Source organism: Sitophilus oryzae, unplaced genomic scaffold, assembly GCF_002938485.1.
Source record: "Sitophilus oryzae breed Bouriz unplaced genomic scaffold, Soryzae_2.0 scaffold_1499_pilon_pilon, whole genome shotgun sequence".
Taxonomy (NCBI): Eukaryota; Metazoa; Arthropoda; class Insecta; order Coleoptera; family Curculionidae; genus Sitophilus; species Sitophilus oryzae.
The window spans coordinates 5,150,430-5,171,284 of NW_022146168.1; the positions used below are offsets into that span (position 1 = coordinate 5,150,430).

The 20,855-nt window shown below is 32.3% G+C and overlaps 1 protein-coding gene across 1 annotated transcript; it reads right to left on the reverse strand.

Annotated features, from left to right (window-relative positions):
* Positions 1–15,752: 15,752 nt before the first annotated feature.
* On the reverse strand, positions 15,753–19,704 carry LOC115877967. The gene is made up of 2 exons (XM_030894318.1): positions 18,526–19,704; positions 15,753–15,758 (listed from the first exon to the last, which is right to left on the reverse strand). The coding sequence occupies exons 1-2, from the start codon at positions 19,702–19,704 to the stop codon at positions 15,753–15,755; spliced, it is 1,185 nt and encodes a 394-aa protein (XP_030750178.1).
* Positions 19,705–20,855: the final 1,151 nt, after the last annotated feature.

Below are 20,855 nucleotides of genomic sequence, written 5' to 3' on the forward strand. Positions count from 1 at the left end.
TACGCCACTGCAGATTATACTACCCTTTATGGAATCTAGCAGTTTATGTCTAGCAGCAACAGTTTACATCAAAGTTAGCACACAGGATACAGGTATAATTTCTAACACCACATATTCCAGAAACTCACAATTTAAACCCAAAAATAGGATTTCTGTTTGAAAGATCACACACGAAAATGGGTTTAGGGATAAAGAACAAGCGATTTATTAACAAATTTTCACCTATAATTTTGTCACAAATTCTTCATTGTGAGACCCTGAGTTGTTCGTCGTTTTTCGACATTAGTTGAGGTTAGGATAGAATTTCTGTTATAACAAGGCTAGAACTATGAGTATAAGAAAAAATTAAGTCAAACTCAACCAGTTTTGCTAGTTTCAGTCATTTTTGAGCCCATCCAATACGACAAACGACCGAATTCACCTCGAATTTCACTAAAGCCCCATACTCACACTTCGTTCCTTCCTCGCGTCCCTTCCTCGCGTTACTTCGTCACTTCGCTTCCTTCCTTCGTCCATTCGATGCTTGGAAATTAGTCGATTATGCAACAACACACCACAAAATATTTTTAATATAGCAGCTACATGTTTATTACGAAATATCTAGTAACCTCTAAAATTTTTAAAAAATCCGAAAGGCGCATAATTTTTATTTCATAAAACTGCAATTCTTTGTCGTGTCAAAAATAAAAATTTAATTTTAATAATATATATGTTTTTTTAATAAATCCGAATATTTCAGTATCATGTACAAGGTATATCAGTATGAATGTACAAGGCGAGTCAACAATAGAGTAAAGTTTATTATGTAATTTATATCGAAACTATGAAATATGACATACTAATTAAACGTTGATGTCAATCCCCATTTCTTCAGATATTTTTGTAAAGGCATCATGCACACTATTTCTATTTTTTTTATTTTTGTCGCTACGATTACATAAATATGGACATGTATTTTTTCACAAATATGAAGACAATATTGTTTTTTTCTTCCATTTTTTAGACTACTGTGTGTGAATTATTTTTATATCGACTGGCGATTGCTAGATGTACAGGATGTCCCATTTTTGTATGTTTTATGGGGTTTCTGGTTTATGAGTAGAGATATAAAGATGCCGTTTTCACATCATTGTTCTACTTATTATGAAACTAAATATGCTACACACAGATTTATCCTAGCCTTCTTAGTTCAAAGTTATTCCTTATTTCTTTCTTTTACTTTTTATTTTTCTAATTAATAGAAATTTTTGCATTTTTCGATAACCTTTGTATCTCGGTTATCTAATAACTTCGAAAGGGTGAAAATGATCAGCGATGGGCGGTGGGTAAGTACCCAATTTCTAGATAAATAAAATCTGCGTATATATGTATATACCTACCTGTAGATTTAGATGAACATCCTAATTTGAATAAAAGGAGTTTCCGACGACCGCATAGTAAATACCCGGTAGGTATAATACCGGGAATAGAAATATACCAATATATATATAAGGAATATTGTAGATATACTCGTATTCTTGATATTACTGGTATTATACCGGGTATTTACTATGCGGTCGTTGAAAATACCTTTTATAAAATTAGACTGTTCATCTAAATGTACAGGTATATACCGGATACCCTGATTTTGTTTTGTTCTACCTATTGAGTACTTACCCACCGCCCGTGTCTCATTTTTCAGGTAGAATGCAGTGACGAAACTAGTTCTTCGTTGGGACCTGTCTCTTTCGAAAAATAACTCAAACTTATATCTTTTTTTTAAACAGGACACTCTATATATTATTTTTTATTTTATTTGCCTTGTTATATTATTTATTTAGTTACTGCTAAACTGCTAAACGGCTCTTATTTTATTTAACTTAATTTTACCAGATAACTTTGCTTTGCATCGTGATATTTTGATAAACTACACTGAAACTGAACTCGTGCTACTTTTAAATAACATGCCAATAACCAACATTTTACGTCGAATAAATTAGTTGATTGTTTTGATTACCTAATTTAAACCGGCCGACTATGTAATAATGTTAAATAATGCATTTTTACCCCGTTTATGAAAATAAGTATTTTAGAAAGCCCGTAACAAGAAAAATAAAATAATATTCAAAATATCGCATAAAAACATATAAATTTTAATCTATTTAAAAAAGACAGATTCCAACGAAGAAATAGTTACGGCACTGCATTCTACGTGAAAAACTGTACGGGTCACCGTTTTCACCTTTTCGATAAGTTATGATAAAAAGGGGATCGAAAAATGCAATAATTTCAGATTCACCTTGTTTTTTAGGAAGTAAGAGAGCTAGGACATATCTGTATGTAGCATCTTTAGTTTCATAAAAAAGTAACAGCGGAATGTGAAAACCGCATCTTTGTATCTCGACTCATAAACGAGAAACCCTGCAAAACACACGAAAATGGGACACCCTGTACAGACGTACTGCCAAATCAAGAAATTATCTACGAATGAAATCCAAGATCGATTTCGTTCGTGACAATTCCTTTGCTACTTCCTCCAAAAACCGACAGTACGTGGAGGAGCGTTTCGAGGAAAGTAAACGGACGAAGTAGCGTTTTGACGAAGGAGGAAGGAACACACACTCGCATAAAATCGACATTTTCCCTTCGCTACTTCACTTCGTTCCTTCCTCGCGTGCCTTCGTCCAAAAATCATATATTTACTATGGGAAAATGTCGATTTTATGCGACTGTGTGTTCCTTCCTCCTTCGTCAAAACGCTACTTCGTCTGTTTACTTCCTCGAAACGCTCCTTCCACGTATTGTCGGTTTTTGGAGGAAGTAGCAAAGGAATTATCACGAACACAAAAAAATATTAAAATATATAAAATATTTAAATCGATCTTGGATTTCATTCGTAGTTGATTTCTTGATTTGGCAGTACGTCTGTACAGGGTGTCCCATTTTCGTGTGTTTTGCAGGGTTTCTCGTTTATGAGTCGAAATACAAAGATGCGGTTTTTACATTACGCTGTTACTTTTTTATGAAACTAAAGATGCTACATACAGATATGTCCTAGCTCTCTTACTTCATAAAATACAGGGCGAATCTGAAATTATTGCATTTTTCGATCCCCTTTGTATTATAACTTATCGAAAAGGTGAAAACGATCTCCCGTTCAGTTTTTCACGTAGAACGCAGTGACGTACGTAACTCTGACGTCTTTTTTTAAATTGACTAAAACTTATATGTTTTTTTAAATACGATATTTTGTATATTATTTTATTTTCCTTGTTACGAGCTTTCTAAAATACTTATTTTCATAAACGGGGTAAAAATGCATTATTTAACTTTATTACATAGTCGGCCGGTTTAAATTATGTAATCAAAACAATCAACTAATTTATTCGACGTAAAATATTGGTTATTGGCATGTTATTTAAAAGCAGCACAAGTTCAGTTTCCGTGTAGTTTATCAAAATATCAAAGATTAACAAGGCAAATAAAATAAAAAATTCACAGATTTTGCAACATGCGCAACCATCATAGGCGTATTGAAAATACCAGACACAAAAGTCGGCGCGGCGGTGGTCAGCAATCACCTGTTTTTTACATTTTATATTAACTTGTGACGTCATTTGGAAGAGCTCAATAGAAATATAAAAGAACTAAAGCTTGTTTGGAAAGCAATTTGACATTCGTGACGTCAGCACTCCGGCAGTCTAACGTACCGCTAATTGCCATTCGCAGATATATTCCAGATACGTATAGTGAACAAGTGAACCGTTCGCAATGTTAAATAATTTTGATATTTGATTTTTATCGTGATGGCTTTTTATAAAAGTGAAGAATTTAGTAAGAAAAATATTAATGATGAAGATGAACGTGTACGGATTCATGAATGGTCACGATCACGGTCACGACACTATAGAAATGTGAGGTATGTATGTATATATACTCGTATATATAGAATTAATGACATTAATTTGCAATAGCACCTCGAACCCACAGTTTCATTATGGAGCCAGATTAAACAAATCAGAATGAGTATTATGTTACCGTAAAAGCCCGAATATTGGTTAAACGTAGGGTTACCCACGTAGAAGCCCGAAATATGCAAAAAAGGTCACTTAGGTTAAGTTTAGATTAGGCCTATATTTTTATTAATGCAAAACCAACTAAAACCTAATTCTAATATAACCTAAACTCACTCCCTCTTTTGCATATTTCGGGCTATTACCTGGGTATTTCTAGGTTTAACCAATATTCGAACTTACGGTGTAAATTTATGGACGGTCCATAAATTTAAATTCGCCGTACAAAAGATAAGTAATAGTTACTGTAGATAAAAATAAATTAAAATATAGTTCCACGATAATTTAGTTTGCAGCTTCTTTTCATCATACCTAGTAAAACCCCGTCACAACCACTACTCATAGTATGTATCCCTATGTATTTTTAAACATCATTATGAGATTTAAGTCATAGGTGCCCATAATATGAGTAGCGGTATTGACGGTTTTTTGTTATGATGAAAATGTTGTGTGATATGAAAAAGCAACAAAATATATTATCGATTGCAGCAACTATACCTAGTTTACATTCAGTATGTCCATTTAATATAGAACATTATAGCTATGCATGATTTTAAAAATTGGCTACCATTATATTTTCATAGTTGAGTTTTTGAAATTATTTGTTAGCTTCTTAAACAAAACAGACCCATAATAATTCAAATCTTTATCATCCAAGACTTCCAAGAATTATAGATTAATCTCACGTCAAAACTTTTTAAAATTATTGCATGCCTTAAATGCCTGTGTTAAAATTAACAAAAATATATGTCTTTGATTATATGCAATTAATATATTTGGTCCAATTTATCAGTTCTGCATCATATCCGAAATTCAGATTGTGTGTGACACAACGAAGAGTCAACGTACAACGTGAACGATAAGAAAATGGCAAGTAAAAAAAATTGTAAAGTCTTAATTACTAATTACACAGTCGTTCTCTTGAGTTCTCCTGCCTAAAATCTATATTGCCTTCCCTAAGATTTTAAATATAAATGATTGAAATTCATACAAGTTTACCACAATTTAAACTTAAGATAATTATTTAATTATTATAAATCCATAGTTATATTAAAAATTAAAATATAACACTTACGAAGTTACTAAATATTAACTATTTCTACTTAATCATTTAATAATTCTGATAAAAACACGCTTGATTATTTATTTTAGAAATCATACGGGCTATAATCATTAATATGACTATATTAACAATACTAAAATCAAAATTTATTTGAAGGAATGCTACTGTATTACAATAAAATTGTAAAACAAGTATGTAATTTGGTAATAATAACTCGGAATAATTATTAAAAACTGCTCATCTTGATATAGAGATCTCAAAGATCTGTTAGCCGATTTTGTTGAAATTTCGCCGTGTTGTGAAATTTAATAAGTTAGCAGTAATTAAATGATAATTATTATTTACAACAATATTTAAACGATAAAAACTTATCCCAATAAATATTTGGCAACGCCTTGAATTCATTTGTTTTACGTTGGCGGTGGAAACCATGCAAGCTTTTTCTTTGTCCTAAGTTGTTAATTAAAAAAATAATTATCATATAAAAAAATATAGGTCCTAATAGCCTAAATTTTATCAAAATATATCAGCAGATCCGATGAGACCCGAATTACTATATGTTTTGGAACTTAATGATTTAATTAATTATTCCCTTTAATGCATCGATTGTGCGCATTATCCTACGCGCTAAGAAAAAATATTGCGTTAGTCTAAATTTATTATTTATTTATGTTATTCCGCTCTTTCACGTATAATTTGCCCCCTGCTTCTCATACGGAAAGAGTTAGATTAAAATAGCCCAACTGTACTTAACAACCCATGCCTTGAAGCATATTCTTTTTTATAATAATATCGGCTTTCAGAGACTAAACATCCATATCCATAAAATAGTTGGCCCACACTAATAAGACCTCATTTCGGCCCTCGGACGGCCTTGCTATTTAGCTATCGACTTACGTGTTGACAAGTTGATTAGGCAGGTTAATGAACTCCATGTCGCCTCTAGCATGTCGTTTTTTCAAAGATGGGTCCCATATAATCGCGGCCAGAAGTATTTTCAATACTAAAATAAAATGAAATATTCATGAAATATAACACACACCCTATTAGCTTCACGGCTTATACAATCGAATAAATCACATAGTATTTCTCTCACCAACATACTTGACTTAAAACTCAAAAAGTACTCACCAATACCTTAAACCTAACAGATTTTAATCAATTTTCAACACTTTTAACACTTCGAAGCGTATTTTAACATTATGGATCATTTTATTTACGACCTCTACCTTATTTCGGCCTTCGGACGACCTTGCCCTATTCCATATTCCTATAACGCCGGCTAAACTATCGACGTGTTGACAGGCAGGTTATCGAACCCATGCGGCTCTAGCATGTCGTTTTTTCAAAGATGGGTCCCATATAAACGCGGCCAGAAGTATTTTCAATACTAAAATATGATATAGTGTCCTGTTTAAAACAAGAACATAAGTTTGAGTCATTTTTCGAAATAGACAGCTCCCAACGAAGAACCACTTTCGTCACTGCCATTCTACCTGAAAAACGAGACACGGGCGGTGGGTAAGTACTCAATAGGTAGAACAAAACAAAAATCAGGGTATCCGGTATATACCTGTACATTTAGATGAACAGTCTAATTTTATAAAAGGTATTTCCAACGACCGCATAGTAAATACCCGATATAATACCAGTAATGTCAGGAATACGAGTATATCTACAATATTTCTTATATATATATATATATATATATATATATATATATATATATATATATATATATATATATATATATATATATATATATTGTAGATATTATATATTGGTATATTTCTATTCCCGGTATTATACCGGGTATTTACAATGCGGTCGTCGGAAACTCCTTTTATTAAAATTAGGATGTTCATCTAAATCTACAGGTATATACATATATACCCAGATTTTATTTATCTACAAATTGGGTACTTACCCACCGCCCATCACTGACCCTTTTCACCTTTTCGATAAGTTATAAGATTATCGAGATACAAATGTTATCGAAAAATGCAAAAATTTCTACTAATTAAAAAATAAAAAGTAAAAGAAAGAAATAAGAAATAACTTTGAACTAAGAAGGCTAGGATACATACATATTTATCCTAGCCTTCTTAGTTCAAAGTTATTTCTTATTTCTTATGTAGCATATTTAGTTTCATAATAAGTAGAACAATGATGTGAAAACAGCATCTTTATATCTCTACTCATAAACCAGAAACCCCATAAAACACACACAAATGGGACATCCTGTACATCTAGCAATCGCCAGTCGATATAAAAATAATTCACACACAATAGTCTAAAAAATGGCAGAAAAGAACAATATTGTCTTCATATTTGTGAAAAAATGCATGTCCATATTTATGTAATCGTAGCGACAAAAATAAAAAAATAGAAATAATGTGCATGATGCCTTCACAAAAATATCTGAAGAAATGGGGATTGACATCATTAACGTATAATTAGTCATATTTCATGGTTTCTATATAAATTACATAATAAACTTTACTCTATTGTTGACTCGCCTTGTACATTCATACTGATATACCTTGTACATGATACTGAAATATTCGGATTTATTAAAAAAAAATATATTATTAAAATTAAATTTTTATTTTTGACACGACAAAGAATTGCAGTTTTATGAAATAAAAATTATGCGCCTTTCGGATTTTTAAAAATTTTAGAGGTTACTAGATATTTCGTATTAAACATGTAGCTGCTATATTAAAAATATTTTGTGGTGTGTTGTTGCATAACTGACTAATTTCCAAGCATCGAATGGACGAAGGAAGGAAGCGAAGGGACGAAGGAACGCGAGGAAGTAACGCGAGGAAGTAAGGCGAGGAAGGAGCGAAGTGTGAGTATGGGGCTTATGAGGCTTAAATCAAAGAACTGAATAATACACAATGCAAAAACCAACAAAAATAAACAACTGTCGAGATGGATTGTGGGAAATTTTTTGCGCGGGCGTTTTAAATTCTCTGTATTTCTGGGAGTGGCCAAGCTCATAAATATCCAGATTATCCAGAAGATACCAACAGGATATTTTGTTGCCTTGACGTAATATATATCTATCTGTATGGTTTATTGCATTTTATGTAATATAAAAAGTAGTACATTATTTATTTTTCCTAAATATCTAGACGATATTGTTAGGATATTTTATTATCATGAGCATGTTTGAATATCTCAGCTGGATGTACATTAGATATACGACAGAGATATCCATAGGATATTCTATTCTGAGAGATCTACAGGATTTCAGGATGCCTGGAGGATATTCTATAGATGTCTTTATAAGATGAATTTATAATGGGACATTCCGACATTCTATGAATATCCTGCGGATATTGTGTGTTATATGGGTTAGGCTTTTGGGTTAAAAATGGCGCACTAAAAAGCATATTCTAATTATATAAATTTAACATTACTTTTTATTTTGGCCCCCTCTAAAATAAATTCCTGTATCCGCCCCTGTTTATTAGGACTATCTGATATAGTATTTTTATGCCCACTTGCACCGTTTGTATAAACTTTGTTTATGATTAACTATATAGTATTTTATTATAGTTAATCACTGTTTAGCCTTTAAACAAAGTTTATACAAACGGTGCAAGTGGGCATTAGATTTTCAAATTAGCTGGTAATTTGTGAGATACATAGGCCAACTTAAACAAAATGAGCTAAAAATTAAAATAATTTTTTTTAAATTGGAAAAAGGAAAACTTACAGTAAAATTTAAATTAGGCGTCAGCAAGCGCGGTTTTAGGGGAGTGGTAATGGGGGTAGTTATACCCCCCCCCCCCGAGACCAATCATGCAAACTTCAAAAAATAAGTTTTTAACATGTAAAAAAAAGTAAAAAATAGTTTTTTGCGTTAAACAAATAGGTTTTTTACGCGTAAAAATAGTTTTTTATGTATAACTAATAGTTTTACACGCAAAAATCTATTTTTTACGCGTAAAAAACATATTTTATTTTAACTTATTACTTTTTCAACATTTTAAACTACACTTTTTCAAACATGTCCTTCAAATTCCTCAATTTAATAGCTGTTAGTAAGACGTTTTACTTCAAATATACACACATTTTTTTTTATTTAAAATTACACCCTCTCGAATTGTTTTTCTAGCACCGCCCTTGGACGTCAGTTTTTCAAGGAAAAGGTGCCTAATTAAAGTCTAGACATTACAATGGTTGTGTATAGAGATGGGCACCACTAACAAAAACTACATACTTAATTTTACGACAGGAATTCTCCATCGACTATGTTCGAATAATAATTCAGGGGTCGTTTATGACTAACAGTAAAAGAGGTTATTTAATTTTGGTTTTTCTGCAAGAATTTAAATTGGTGAAAAAAATATATTCGGTTGTAATTTCGATGAAGAAATACACACATAGGTAATTTGTGGCTATACTATAAAAGTTTTGTTTTTCTTAAATTCCAGAATAAAAAATTGGCGCCGGGAGGCACGTATAGCCGCCCATACTAAAATATGTTAATAAAAAGTTAATTAATGGCCAGATTCTCGGGTGCCACAGTATTTTTGTGCCAAATTTGGTTAAAATCGGTTTAGCGGTTTTTGAGGTATCGTGTTACAGACGAACAGACGGACAGACAGACAGATAGACACAATGAAAATATTTTGTATTTAGGTCATTTATGACCCAAATAACTCACTTTGAGTGAAATTAAAAACACTTTTTTTGCCGATCTTAATAGCTTACCATACCTCTATTGGTATGGTCGGCTAAAAAGGGTATAATATAATACCTATAGAATTGCCACCTTTTGTAATGTTGCCGATTCTAAACAATAACATACTGTTTTATTAGTATTAAAAATAATACTTTTGTGGCGAAGCAGTATGTTTGACATTGCAGACTAAGCACAAAAAGTAATTTTTACTCCGAATAGAACATGCTATTTTTTTCAAACGTTCATAAATATTTTTTTAAACAATTTCCAACGCTGCCAATAATTTAAAAAGATTTAAAAGTAATACCCTGAAAGTAATTATACAGAATACAGGGTGAGTCTTAAATAAGTGCAAATATTTACAGGGCTGGTAGATTTTGATAAATAAAACCAAAACATATTTTCTCTTTACCGTTTTTCAAATAAGTCCAAAATAATCGAATTATTTTACTTTGAAAGTTTTTTTTCTTTGAAAACCCAACCAAACAAAAAAAAATTGTTTTTTGCTTAAATTTTGAGAACTGTTGGATCTTTTCTTTCCTGCGAATTGCCATATTATCAAGAAATTATGTTTTTACCAAACTAAAAGTTAAAAAAAAATCAATTTTTTTTTCAAAAAATTTTAAATTTTCAAGTTTATTTTTTGTCGCGAAAAAAAACTCATAATCCCGTTTCAGGGGTCCAAATATACCACCCCTAAAATATTTGCACCTATTTAAGACTCACCATGTATACTGAGAAATTATGAACACTAGTGGATTTGTCAGTTTAATAATATATTTTCGTACTTTTTTTGTTTAGGCATAAAAATGCTTTACTTTTATGCGTAGGGGGTAAAATGACTTTTTTAAAACTAATACCTTTGTGACTTGATTTGAAAAAAAAAACATCTATTTATAAGTTTTATAACATGTCTAATTAAATTCGGATGAAAGAAATATTGCTGGTTGCTGTAAATAATTTTCTCAGGGAAAATACGTAAATAAAATAAAGGACTATTTAGGTAAAAAAAAGTCAAAAGGACAATTTGTTCCAAAAAAAGACTGTCCTTTTCAAAAAAGGTACAGGTCAAAGAACAACAGTATCACAGTTTCGGCAGAATGGCATCATTAAAAATGAAACTGAACATAAAATATCGAAGTTAATTAAATCAAATTGTTTAATAGTGGAGTAAAATCACTGAGAAAGTCGCTTCCTTCTCGAAAATTTTTTTAGTATTGAAAATACTTCTGGCCGCGTTTATATGGGACCCATCTTTGAAAAAACGACATGCTAGAAGCAACATGGGTTCAATAACCTGCCTGTCAACACGTACTTAAGTCGATAGAGCCTGCATGAGCGAACAGGGCAAGGCCGTTCAAATCTGGACCGGCGGATAAAGAAAGCGATATTATTTTAAAAGGAAATATGTCAAGGCATGGGTTGTTAGGTACAGTTTGGCTATTTTAATCTAACTATTTCCGTAAGTGGCAAATTATACGAAAAAGAGCAGAATCACATAAATAAAAAATTTAGACTTATTACCATATTTTTTTATATGATTATTATTTTTTTAATTAACAACTTAGGACAAAGAAAAAGCTTGCATGGTTTCCACCGCCAACAGGCGTTAAAACAAATGAATCCAAGGCGTTGTCAAATATTTATTGGGATAAGTTGATAAGTTTTTACCGTTTGAATATTGTTGTAAATAATAATTGTTATCATTTAATTAGTGCTAACTTATCAAAGTTCACAACACGGCGAAATTTCAATAAAATCAGCCAACGGATCTTTGAGATATTAATAAAAAAATGTCTATTAGGAAACATCTTGACACCCTGTATCTTTAAAATTATGCATTTCCGGACACATGTTTAAATTAACTTTTTACCTTAAAAACACTCAAAGAATCACCTCCTGAAGTTGGCCAGATACTACTTAATTAACACCCTGTATTTAAAAATGGCTAGCTAGTGATTTTGTAAGTAAAGCTATGTTTATTTTAATAGAAAAAAAATACATTTCATAAAAAATAAACAAACCCATAATTCAATTACTATACACTAATTAATTAACTTTAAATGTATCTAAATAGGCACTTTAATAATTGAAAAATGGACATGAGCACTTCATAGAGTATACCAAATATGTAAAAAAAATCCAATAAAAAATCCACAAATGGCACATTAAAATTTGCATTATCTAAAATCAAATTATAAGTACCTAAACGGCCAATCAGCCAGACAACAGTGACAAGACGCCGACATCGATAACGCGATGAGCAGTTTTTAATAGTTATTCCGAGTTAATACTTCAAATAGCATTCCTTCAAATAAATTTTAATTCAAGTATTGTTATATAGTCATATTAATGATTATAGCCTGTATGATCTCTAAAATAAAAAATCAAGCGTGTTTCTATCAGAATAATTATTAAATGATTAAATACAAATAGTTAATATTTATTAACTTCGTAAGTGTTACATTTTAATACCGTATGATCGAATAAAAACGTAATAATAATATCTTAAGGTTAAATTGTGGTAAACTTGTTATGAGTTTCAATCATTTATATTTAAAATCTTAGGGAGGCAATATAGATTTTAGGCAGAAGAACTCAAGGGAAGGACTGTGTAATTAGTAATTAAAACTTTACATTTTTTTTTACTTGCCATTTTTCTTGTCTTTCACGTTGCACGTTGACTCTTTGACAATCTGAATTTCAGATATGATGCAGAACTGATAAATTAGACCAAATATATTAATTGCAAGGTATGCAAAGAAATATTTTTGTTAACTTTGCAAATACTTAAGACATGTAAAAATTTGACGTGAGATTAGGTACTTCATAATTGTTAAAAGTCTTGGATGATAAAGATTTTAATTATTATGGGTCTGTTTTGTTTAAGAAGCTAACAAATAATTTCAAAAACTCAACTATCAAAATATAATGGTAGAAAATGTTTAAAAGCATATATAGGTATAATATTCCATATTAATTGGACATACTGAATGTAAACTAGGTATACATAGTTGCTGCAATCGATAATATATTTTGCTGCTTATTTTCCTCATAACAAAAAACCGTCAATACCGGTACTCACATTATGGGCACCTTTTTATACTTAAATATCATTTCATAAAAAGCCATCACGATAAAAATTAAATATCAAAATTATTTAACGTTGCGAACTTGTTCACTATGCGTATCTGGAATATATTTGCGAATGGCGATCAGCGATACTATGGTGCGTCCAGACCTATGGAGACGAGCGCGAGACATTCCAAATTCGCTGTGTGGACGAGTCTCGCGGGAGCCTCGCGAGTCAACCCACAGAGCCTCGTTGCTATCCGTCCCCTGTCGATTTTTCAACGGCCGATCAAAGAAAGCTCGAAAGTCTGGACGTGTTTTTGGTAGGCTCGCCCGACTGCGAGATATTAGGTATGATTTATAAATTTCGAATGTTTAAAATTAAGTAATCTCAAATTTTTAAATCGTACACTGTATGTATTATCATTTTTTCTGATAGAATTTACAAATTTTGCGTCACTGACAATTTTTACCCTACCGAAATCCAACATTTCTTTAAACAAATAGAATTATTACAACATCTATTAATTTTAGATATATAATATCAAAAAATGCAAGAAAAGTTACCGAATTGTACGTATGTATAACCCAATAATAAAATAAAAAATAGGGTATTCCCTTTAGAAAATATGTTATATCCGCAACACTTTTTTGAAGTACCCTGTATACTCTATATTAATGTTAAAATGTGCTTCTTAACCTTACCAATAACTTTTCTATTTAACATTTTGTTCTAAAAATATTAAAAAACGTATTATGTAAAAAAGTAAGGGATAAAGGGAAAAACAGCCAAAAAGGGGAAAACCGACGATGAATACCATGTTAAAGACCGAATACCATATTAAAGATACAAAAATTTATTACTGTATGCGTTATTATTTGGCTATCGTTTGTTATATTCAATTGCAATTTAATATGTGTTTGGCTTCCTTTCACTATGATCCCACTCGGCTTGTCTCGTGGCAGGTTTGCGTAAAAAATGGATAGAAAATGTCTCGCTCTCGTCTCGCTCTTGTCTCGCTCTTGTCTTACTCTCGTCTCGCGCTCGGCTCGTCAGGTCTGAATGCACCATAGACTGCTGGAGTGCTGACGTCACGAATGTCAAATTCTTTTCAAACAAGGTTTAGTTCTTTTATATTTCTATTGAGCTCTTCCAAATGACGTCACAAATTAATATAAAATGTAAAAAAACAGGTGATTGCCAACCGCCGACTTGTGTCTGGTATTTTCAATACGCCTATGATGGTTGAGCATGTTGCAAAATCTGTGAATTTTTTAAGGTATAACCACATTAACTCGTTATGAAATGATCGGTTAGAGCTTTGTGCATGTGAAATGACTAATTACGACCTTTTTGGCGAGGTTAGAAATTTTTTATCCCGGAAAATGTCAAAAATCTGTCAAAAATGTATAACCATGTTTTTTTACCTTTCCTACGCGATAACTCCTAAACTAATCAACTTATTCACATACTCTTTTTTTTAATCGGTTGGGAACACATAGGCGGTGATAACTGAAGTAATTAATTAAGTTCCATAGTAAGGGTATTTTTTTTGGAAAATGGATTAAACTTCAAACATTAACTTTATTGTATCATAGTTTTCGGTAAGCGAGAAACTTTTTTATTTGAAGGAATTTTTACATAATATCTGCGTATGAAATAAAAAAAAAGATATTGAAAAAGTTTTTAAAACTTGTTACAACCTTCTATTACTAATAGTTTTATAGTTATTCTGATTTAAAGTTATCAGTACACGTGCGCGCGCTGTAGTTAGACGCCGCGCTATACCGCCCTGCCTGCATACGTTGTACGGCGTGCTAGATGTGGCATTAATTTATGTTTTAGAGTAAATGTAGAAAATTCTTTTAGTAAGTAAAAGAAGTAAGATTTATGATTACTTTAAAGAAAGTAATTCTTTAAAGTAATTATTTAATATCTGAGCAGCCCATATATGTAGGTGTCGATTTAATATAACATATTTTTGTAGTATTTTTTTATGAAAACATGATTACATTATTTTTATTACATAATAAGGACATATCTTGAAGTTTGCATAGGATTGAAACTCTTAGTAAACTACGAATTTCTTCTTTTAATATATATGTAGGTATTATCATTTGTGTTTTCTGCTTTTGCTCTTTATACCACTTACATAAAGATTTAAACAAAAGCCTAAAAAGAGCATAGGCAACTAAAGTTAGTCCTCGACTAGCCCTGGAATATTATTTTTTATCCTACATCATTTTACAAGTATTTTCGACGTAATTATCTGTTTCCGTAAAAATGGAAAAAAGGCCTCCATCTCCAAGAATATACTCAATACTGACAAAAAACGCCAGATTAAGGTGCATTCCGCCTAGCATAAATGTTAATTTCCCATGTAATAATTTAGGATTATTCTGTAATATTTCGCGAGCTTTTGAATAAATTACCAAGTGTGCTGTTATATAAATATTTTGTTTTAATGTTTTAGCTAATAAATCTACTAATCTCACCATCGAAGTATATATTATGGTATCACATTCGGTAGGTTGATTGTTTATAAATGGCAAGTATAATATATTTGTTGGTTTTTGTGGTTTATTTATTAAAGAAACAAATAACAATATATAATCATTAAACAAACTATCAACTAATCAGGACAAAAAAAGAGTGGCTTGTTACATCTTCTTGCTTAATATTACCACCACTAATAATACAGAAAACAGTGTTGCCACGGTTAAAGACCAGACAGGTTTGTAGTTGTATATTGGGTTACATACATTAACACCCTCCCGCAAACCTGGCTATTCTTTAATACTTAAACTTTTAACAAAATAGGAAAACTTTTCATAACATAATGACTTTGTAAAAACGTCAATTAACTTAAGCCTAAAAACCAATAATACTTACATTATATGACTACAGTTGAATAAAAATATATGCATAGGTATGTATATCGCATTTAATATTATAGTTATTAACGTAATAAGGCCGATAAACAACAAATAACGGCCGGGCTGAAGTTTGTGATCCGAGGCGATAGCCGAGGATCATAAGCAGCCAAGGCCGTTATTTGTTATCGGCCGTGTTGCGTTCTAGATTTTTCGTCATACTGCAGATTTTTTAGAGCAATAAACACTACTATTTAATAACAAATTTTATTGAACAATAACACAAGTAAGGATAAAAAATACATAATGTCTTATACTAAAATTCATTTTTCATGATAATGAACATGGAAATTAAAAGTGCACTTGTTGTTCTTAGAAATCTGTAATCCTTCCCAGGGATTTACAGATTTTATAGAAGAAGATGATGCTACTGAAGAATGGCAAATATTTGTATCCACTAAAGACACATTATTTTTTTGGAGCTATCATGAAAAAGTTGATTTGTTATTTTCATTCTTTTGAAACTGATTTTTCTATGTAAGTTTCTGCCACTGTTGAAGACTCCCATCCTCCTAGCTCCTTTAGCGATAGTAAATCACCACCATTTTCGGCGAGCATGGTTGCTGATGATCTACGAAATGAATGCCCTGTATAACGTTCTGATTCTCCAAGTTCAAAAATTTTGCAATTTTCTGCGGTACGCTCCTGATGGTATGTATACCGACGATTTGCTTAACACACTTGCCTTTCTTGTAACCAATGAAAAAATTTTGATTGTCAAAGTTACGAGGACGCAGGTTGATGTATTTTTGTATAAACCATAGGCATCAAACGGAAGGCCCGTTTTGGAATAAGAAATTTCCTATCTTTCTTATTTTTAGTATTTCTTAATGAGACAAGAATATTTTTCTCCGAATCTTCGAAATCATCAACTGTGAGTGACCAAAGCTCGCTGCGCCTACAAGCTCCAAGAATACCAAGCACCAATACAATTTTTCGAGTAACCAGGTGTAATCATCGGCATCCAGTAGAAAATTATTTATGTCATTCTCCGACAGAACTTTGGCTTTTTGTGAATAACCTTCGTTTTGCGCCTCAGAAACATGAACAGTTTACCAAATCTATGAACAAATATAATTTAGATGAGTATGATTAAATATCGAAGAATATAATGGCTTTTTACCTTGATATGTCGATGTTTTCATATACTCTCAACGCAAGCTTCAGCATGGATATCTTTGTCCACAGTGATGTAGGAGAATACATTTCAGACATTCTTTAGCATAAGCCAGCAATACCGCTTCATTTACGCTGTTTATACTTCTATCCTGCCGCCACTTCAAAAATTGTCATATTCCTGCTGATATCTCTCTTGGTTATAGTCGGAAGTAAATTTTGAGTAGCCGCAGCCGCTTCCTCCTGTATTTCCAACGGAATTTCTCGCGACATCTCGCTATGGTCTATTTTCCCAATTTTTGAAAAGTCCAACTGACAATAAATAGTCATTGTTGCAGGTGACAGACGTTACGATTACCTTAGAAACTTAACGGTCGCCGGCCGTTATGATAACGTCCGGCGGACGTTATATGCATCTTTTCCATTCTGATTTTGCTTATGTTATAATAATATAACAATATAGTATGACGAAAAATAAATATTTACTAAAAATAAATATACTTTCAATTAAAATGCGTAAAACTTTACTAAAAGTAATTTTAACATAGAATTAGAAATTAAAGTACCTACATGTGAAATATGCTATAAATGCTATCTATAACACAAAAACTATAATTATTTAAAAAAAGCACCCAAGAAAACAGCACAACATTTTTTTCATAAACAATAAAAGCGGGAAGAGATATTATAAAAAATGCTTATCTAAGTCAGTGAAAAATTCATTCAATGTATAGTATGCTTTCTTAATTAAAAATGTTGTTAATTTAGCCTTGATTTGTTTGGGATTATTTATATAAACAAACGTTGTGGTATTTAGCATCATATCCAGTCAGCTTTCCGTACAAAATAAAGTATATAAAGTCGGATTCTGACGACTCGTGTACTTGGCAAGTAGGGGAGAGTCGGGTATTGGTGCGCACCTAAGCCAATATTACGATATTTCTGAAGTGACAAAAGATTAAAACTCCTCGTTTGTCGTCGACATTCTTCAAGGATTTGACTGTTATAATATCTGGTACAGATTAATTAAGAATGCACATAGTGTCCTAAAAATGCAAAATACAAAAAATTGACACTGCGCACAATTACCCAACCTATGAGGCTAATAGTGCGCACAGGTGGGGTAATCGTGCGCATATTAAAATAGGAAAGGAATACCACAACTTAATAACATATTTATTTGTTTTTCACAGCAAAAATACATTATCGTATGTTTAAGAACTAAACTAAACCCAAAAATGAAAAGTATAGGTAATTAAAATAATAACAAATCTAGGTGTCACAAAAGTCGCAAATATATCCTCTCCGGTGCACAGGGCGTGTGCCCATCTTTTGCAGATCGAACATTTAAACCACATCTCGTTTTTTATACTGCCTTCCCCGCAAATAACACATCTCTCATTGTCATCCGATTCAATATCTTCAAGATCTTCTAACTCATCATCGTTACAAAGCTCAGTCTCTGAAATGTCAGAATCACTACTTTCATCAAAGACCTTTCTTTTTGTTCCCTTTTTTTTCTTTTCAGTATATTTAGGGCCTTTTTTATTTTTTTCTTGTTTTTCATCTAATTTCTTTTGCTTTATTGCCCTTTTCTCTGCAGCAGTTTCCAATTTTTCTCTATTTGGAGTGTCTGTTAAAATCTCTGATTTCTGTTTAGCGCGACTTTGTTGTTTAACTGTTTTTGGTTTTGGTAGGGGACTCAACTGTTCTAGAAAGGTAGATGTACTGGGGACGGCTGCATCAGTATCTTTGACAGTGGGCAGGTCGTTTAAATCATTTTTTTTAGTATAGTGGCCATTTGGATAGTCTATTTTAAGAGGTGCTATTATATCTTGGGTTTGAGATGAGGTCGAAGTGGAGGGTAATTCATCGTCAATTACAACTGGAAGTTGGTATGTGGCTGGTAAAAAATCTTCATTGGAGAATTTATCTGGTTGATAAGGCCATATTCCAGTTGCCCTAAAGCCTGATTGCGCCTTGTCCATTGTAGCAACAACAGTATAGGCTTTGTTAAATATTTTGGCTAAATCATACTGGGTAATTCTTTCAGTCGATGGTAGGTGATAATCACGTTGCCTGTTAAACGATGATTTTAAGGGACCATAAAAACTTACGTCCAATGGTTGAAGTCTATGGGAAGTGTGTGGAGGTATCGTTAGCAGAATAACGCCATTTTGTTTACAATAGTCAAAAATTTGCAAAGAAATATGGCTGGAATGATTATCTGATATAATGATATATATAAGCAATAAAACTGGTTCTTCATTTGATGGTTTTACGGTTTTCCTAAAGTGTTCTAGCCACTTGTAGAAAAGCTCTTCATTACTCCAACCACTTTTTGAACAACAAAAAGCTGCATTAGGAGGTCCGTTGTTGGTTAGGGTATTTGTCATTCTGATTCGGGGAAATATGAACATCGGTGTCATCGGTGACACATAGCATGTTCCAGACGCATTAAAACAGCAGATAACAGTGACTGTTTTTCCTTTTTCCCCAGATGTCTTAGCACCAAATTGCTTAACTCCTTTAGGCCCGAGTCTTTTGCATGGCTTCTGTACCGTAGAAATCCCGGTCTCATCGACGTTATATATGGCATCTGACTTAAATTGGAATTTGTCGTATAATTTCTTAAGGTTTTGAAAGAATGTTGTGACCTGATCTTTGTTGAAAGCAGCAATTCGATTGATACTAGTGGGTTCCGGTTTTCTTAGTGATATTTCTGGATTTCTCTTCAGAAATCCATAATACCAGTCTTTTCCTGCCATTTTTAATTCAGCCTTAAAAGTGTGTTTTAGTTGGTTTGCTTCCGCAAAGGAAAATGCTAATTTTCTAAGTTGGACCTTAGTCATTCCATGATAAAGTTTAGCCAATTTCAGAACATGCTCTTTTAAGGCCTTTTCTTGGTCGGGTGAAAAGACACAATTCCTGCCAATATGTGGTCCTACAACATCACGACCAGTATGTTGTAGTATCGTGCGCACTGCGCCCAATTAACCGACAGTGACAGATTTTTTTTCTAAATTTTGTTAAAATATAAAAACAAATTTTTTGGCTAAACTACATATATCAGCGTCAGTGGGACACATTAAGCTATTTACTGCTATAAACAGTTTTAAAAAATGTAAAAATTAAAATACTTACGGCTTATTTTATTGGTGACAGTTATTAGAGCACTGCAAATGTAAACAAGAAAGCAGCGGTTCTGGTAAAGTAAAGCGAGGCCATCTACCAAACGCACATATAGTAGTACATCGGTGTGCTAAGAGATGGCGCCTGAATGACTGTTTTAAAATTATCATAGCTGGTTGCGAAAGTAAAGGGATGCGCACAATTAGCCGGCTGCGCACGATTATCGGACTCTCCCCTACGCCAATATTTGCGTACTTGGCAAGTATACAATTTTTGTAAACAACATTTTTTTGCAACAAGCTTGACGCTCACGCTATACGCGGCGAGTGACAAATAATTGCACGAGAAACCACTCACACCATCATAGAAAGTATATCCCACTATCAAATGTTTGTATACAAGTACACGAGTCGTCAGAGTCGGCCTTAATAAAAATAAACTTTAATAAATAATAATAGAAATGGACGATTTTTGATGGTCATAAGCGGTTATAAACTTTAATAAATACATAGACGTCTTGCTTTTTTTCCGCAGCATTTATAATAGTTTTTAGGTCTCGTATAGTAGGATTTTTAATAAAAAACTTATCATTTTCGTTTATAGTTTTGCAAATTAAACAGTCCATAACTAAATAATTTATAACGTACAGAATTTACTAAATTTCAAACTGCAGGTACAATGCACATAATCAGAAATAGGCTTACGGAACTTCGCGTCAGCTCTCCCACTAAATAAAATCGAGTCTCGGGGCGGTTATACAGGGTCCGGCAATAGTGCGTCCGGCATC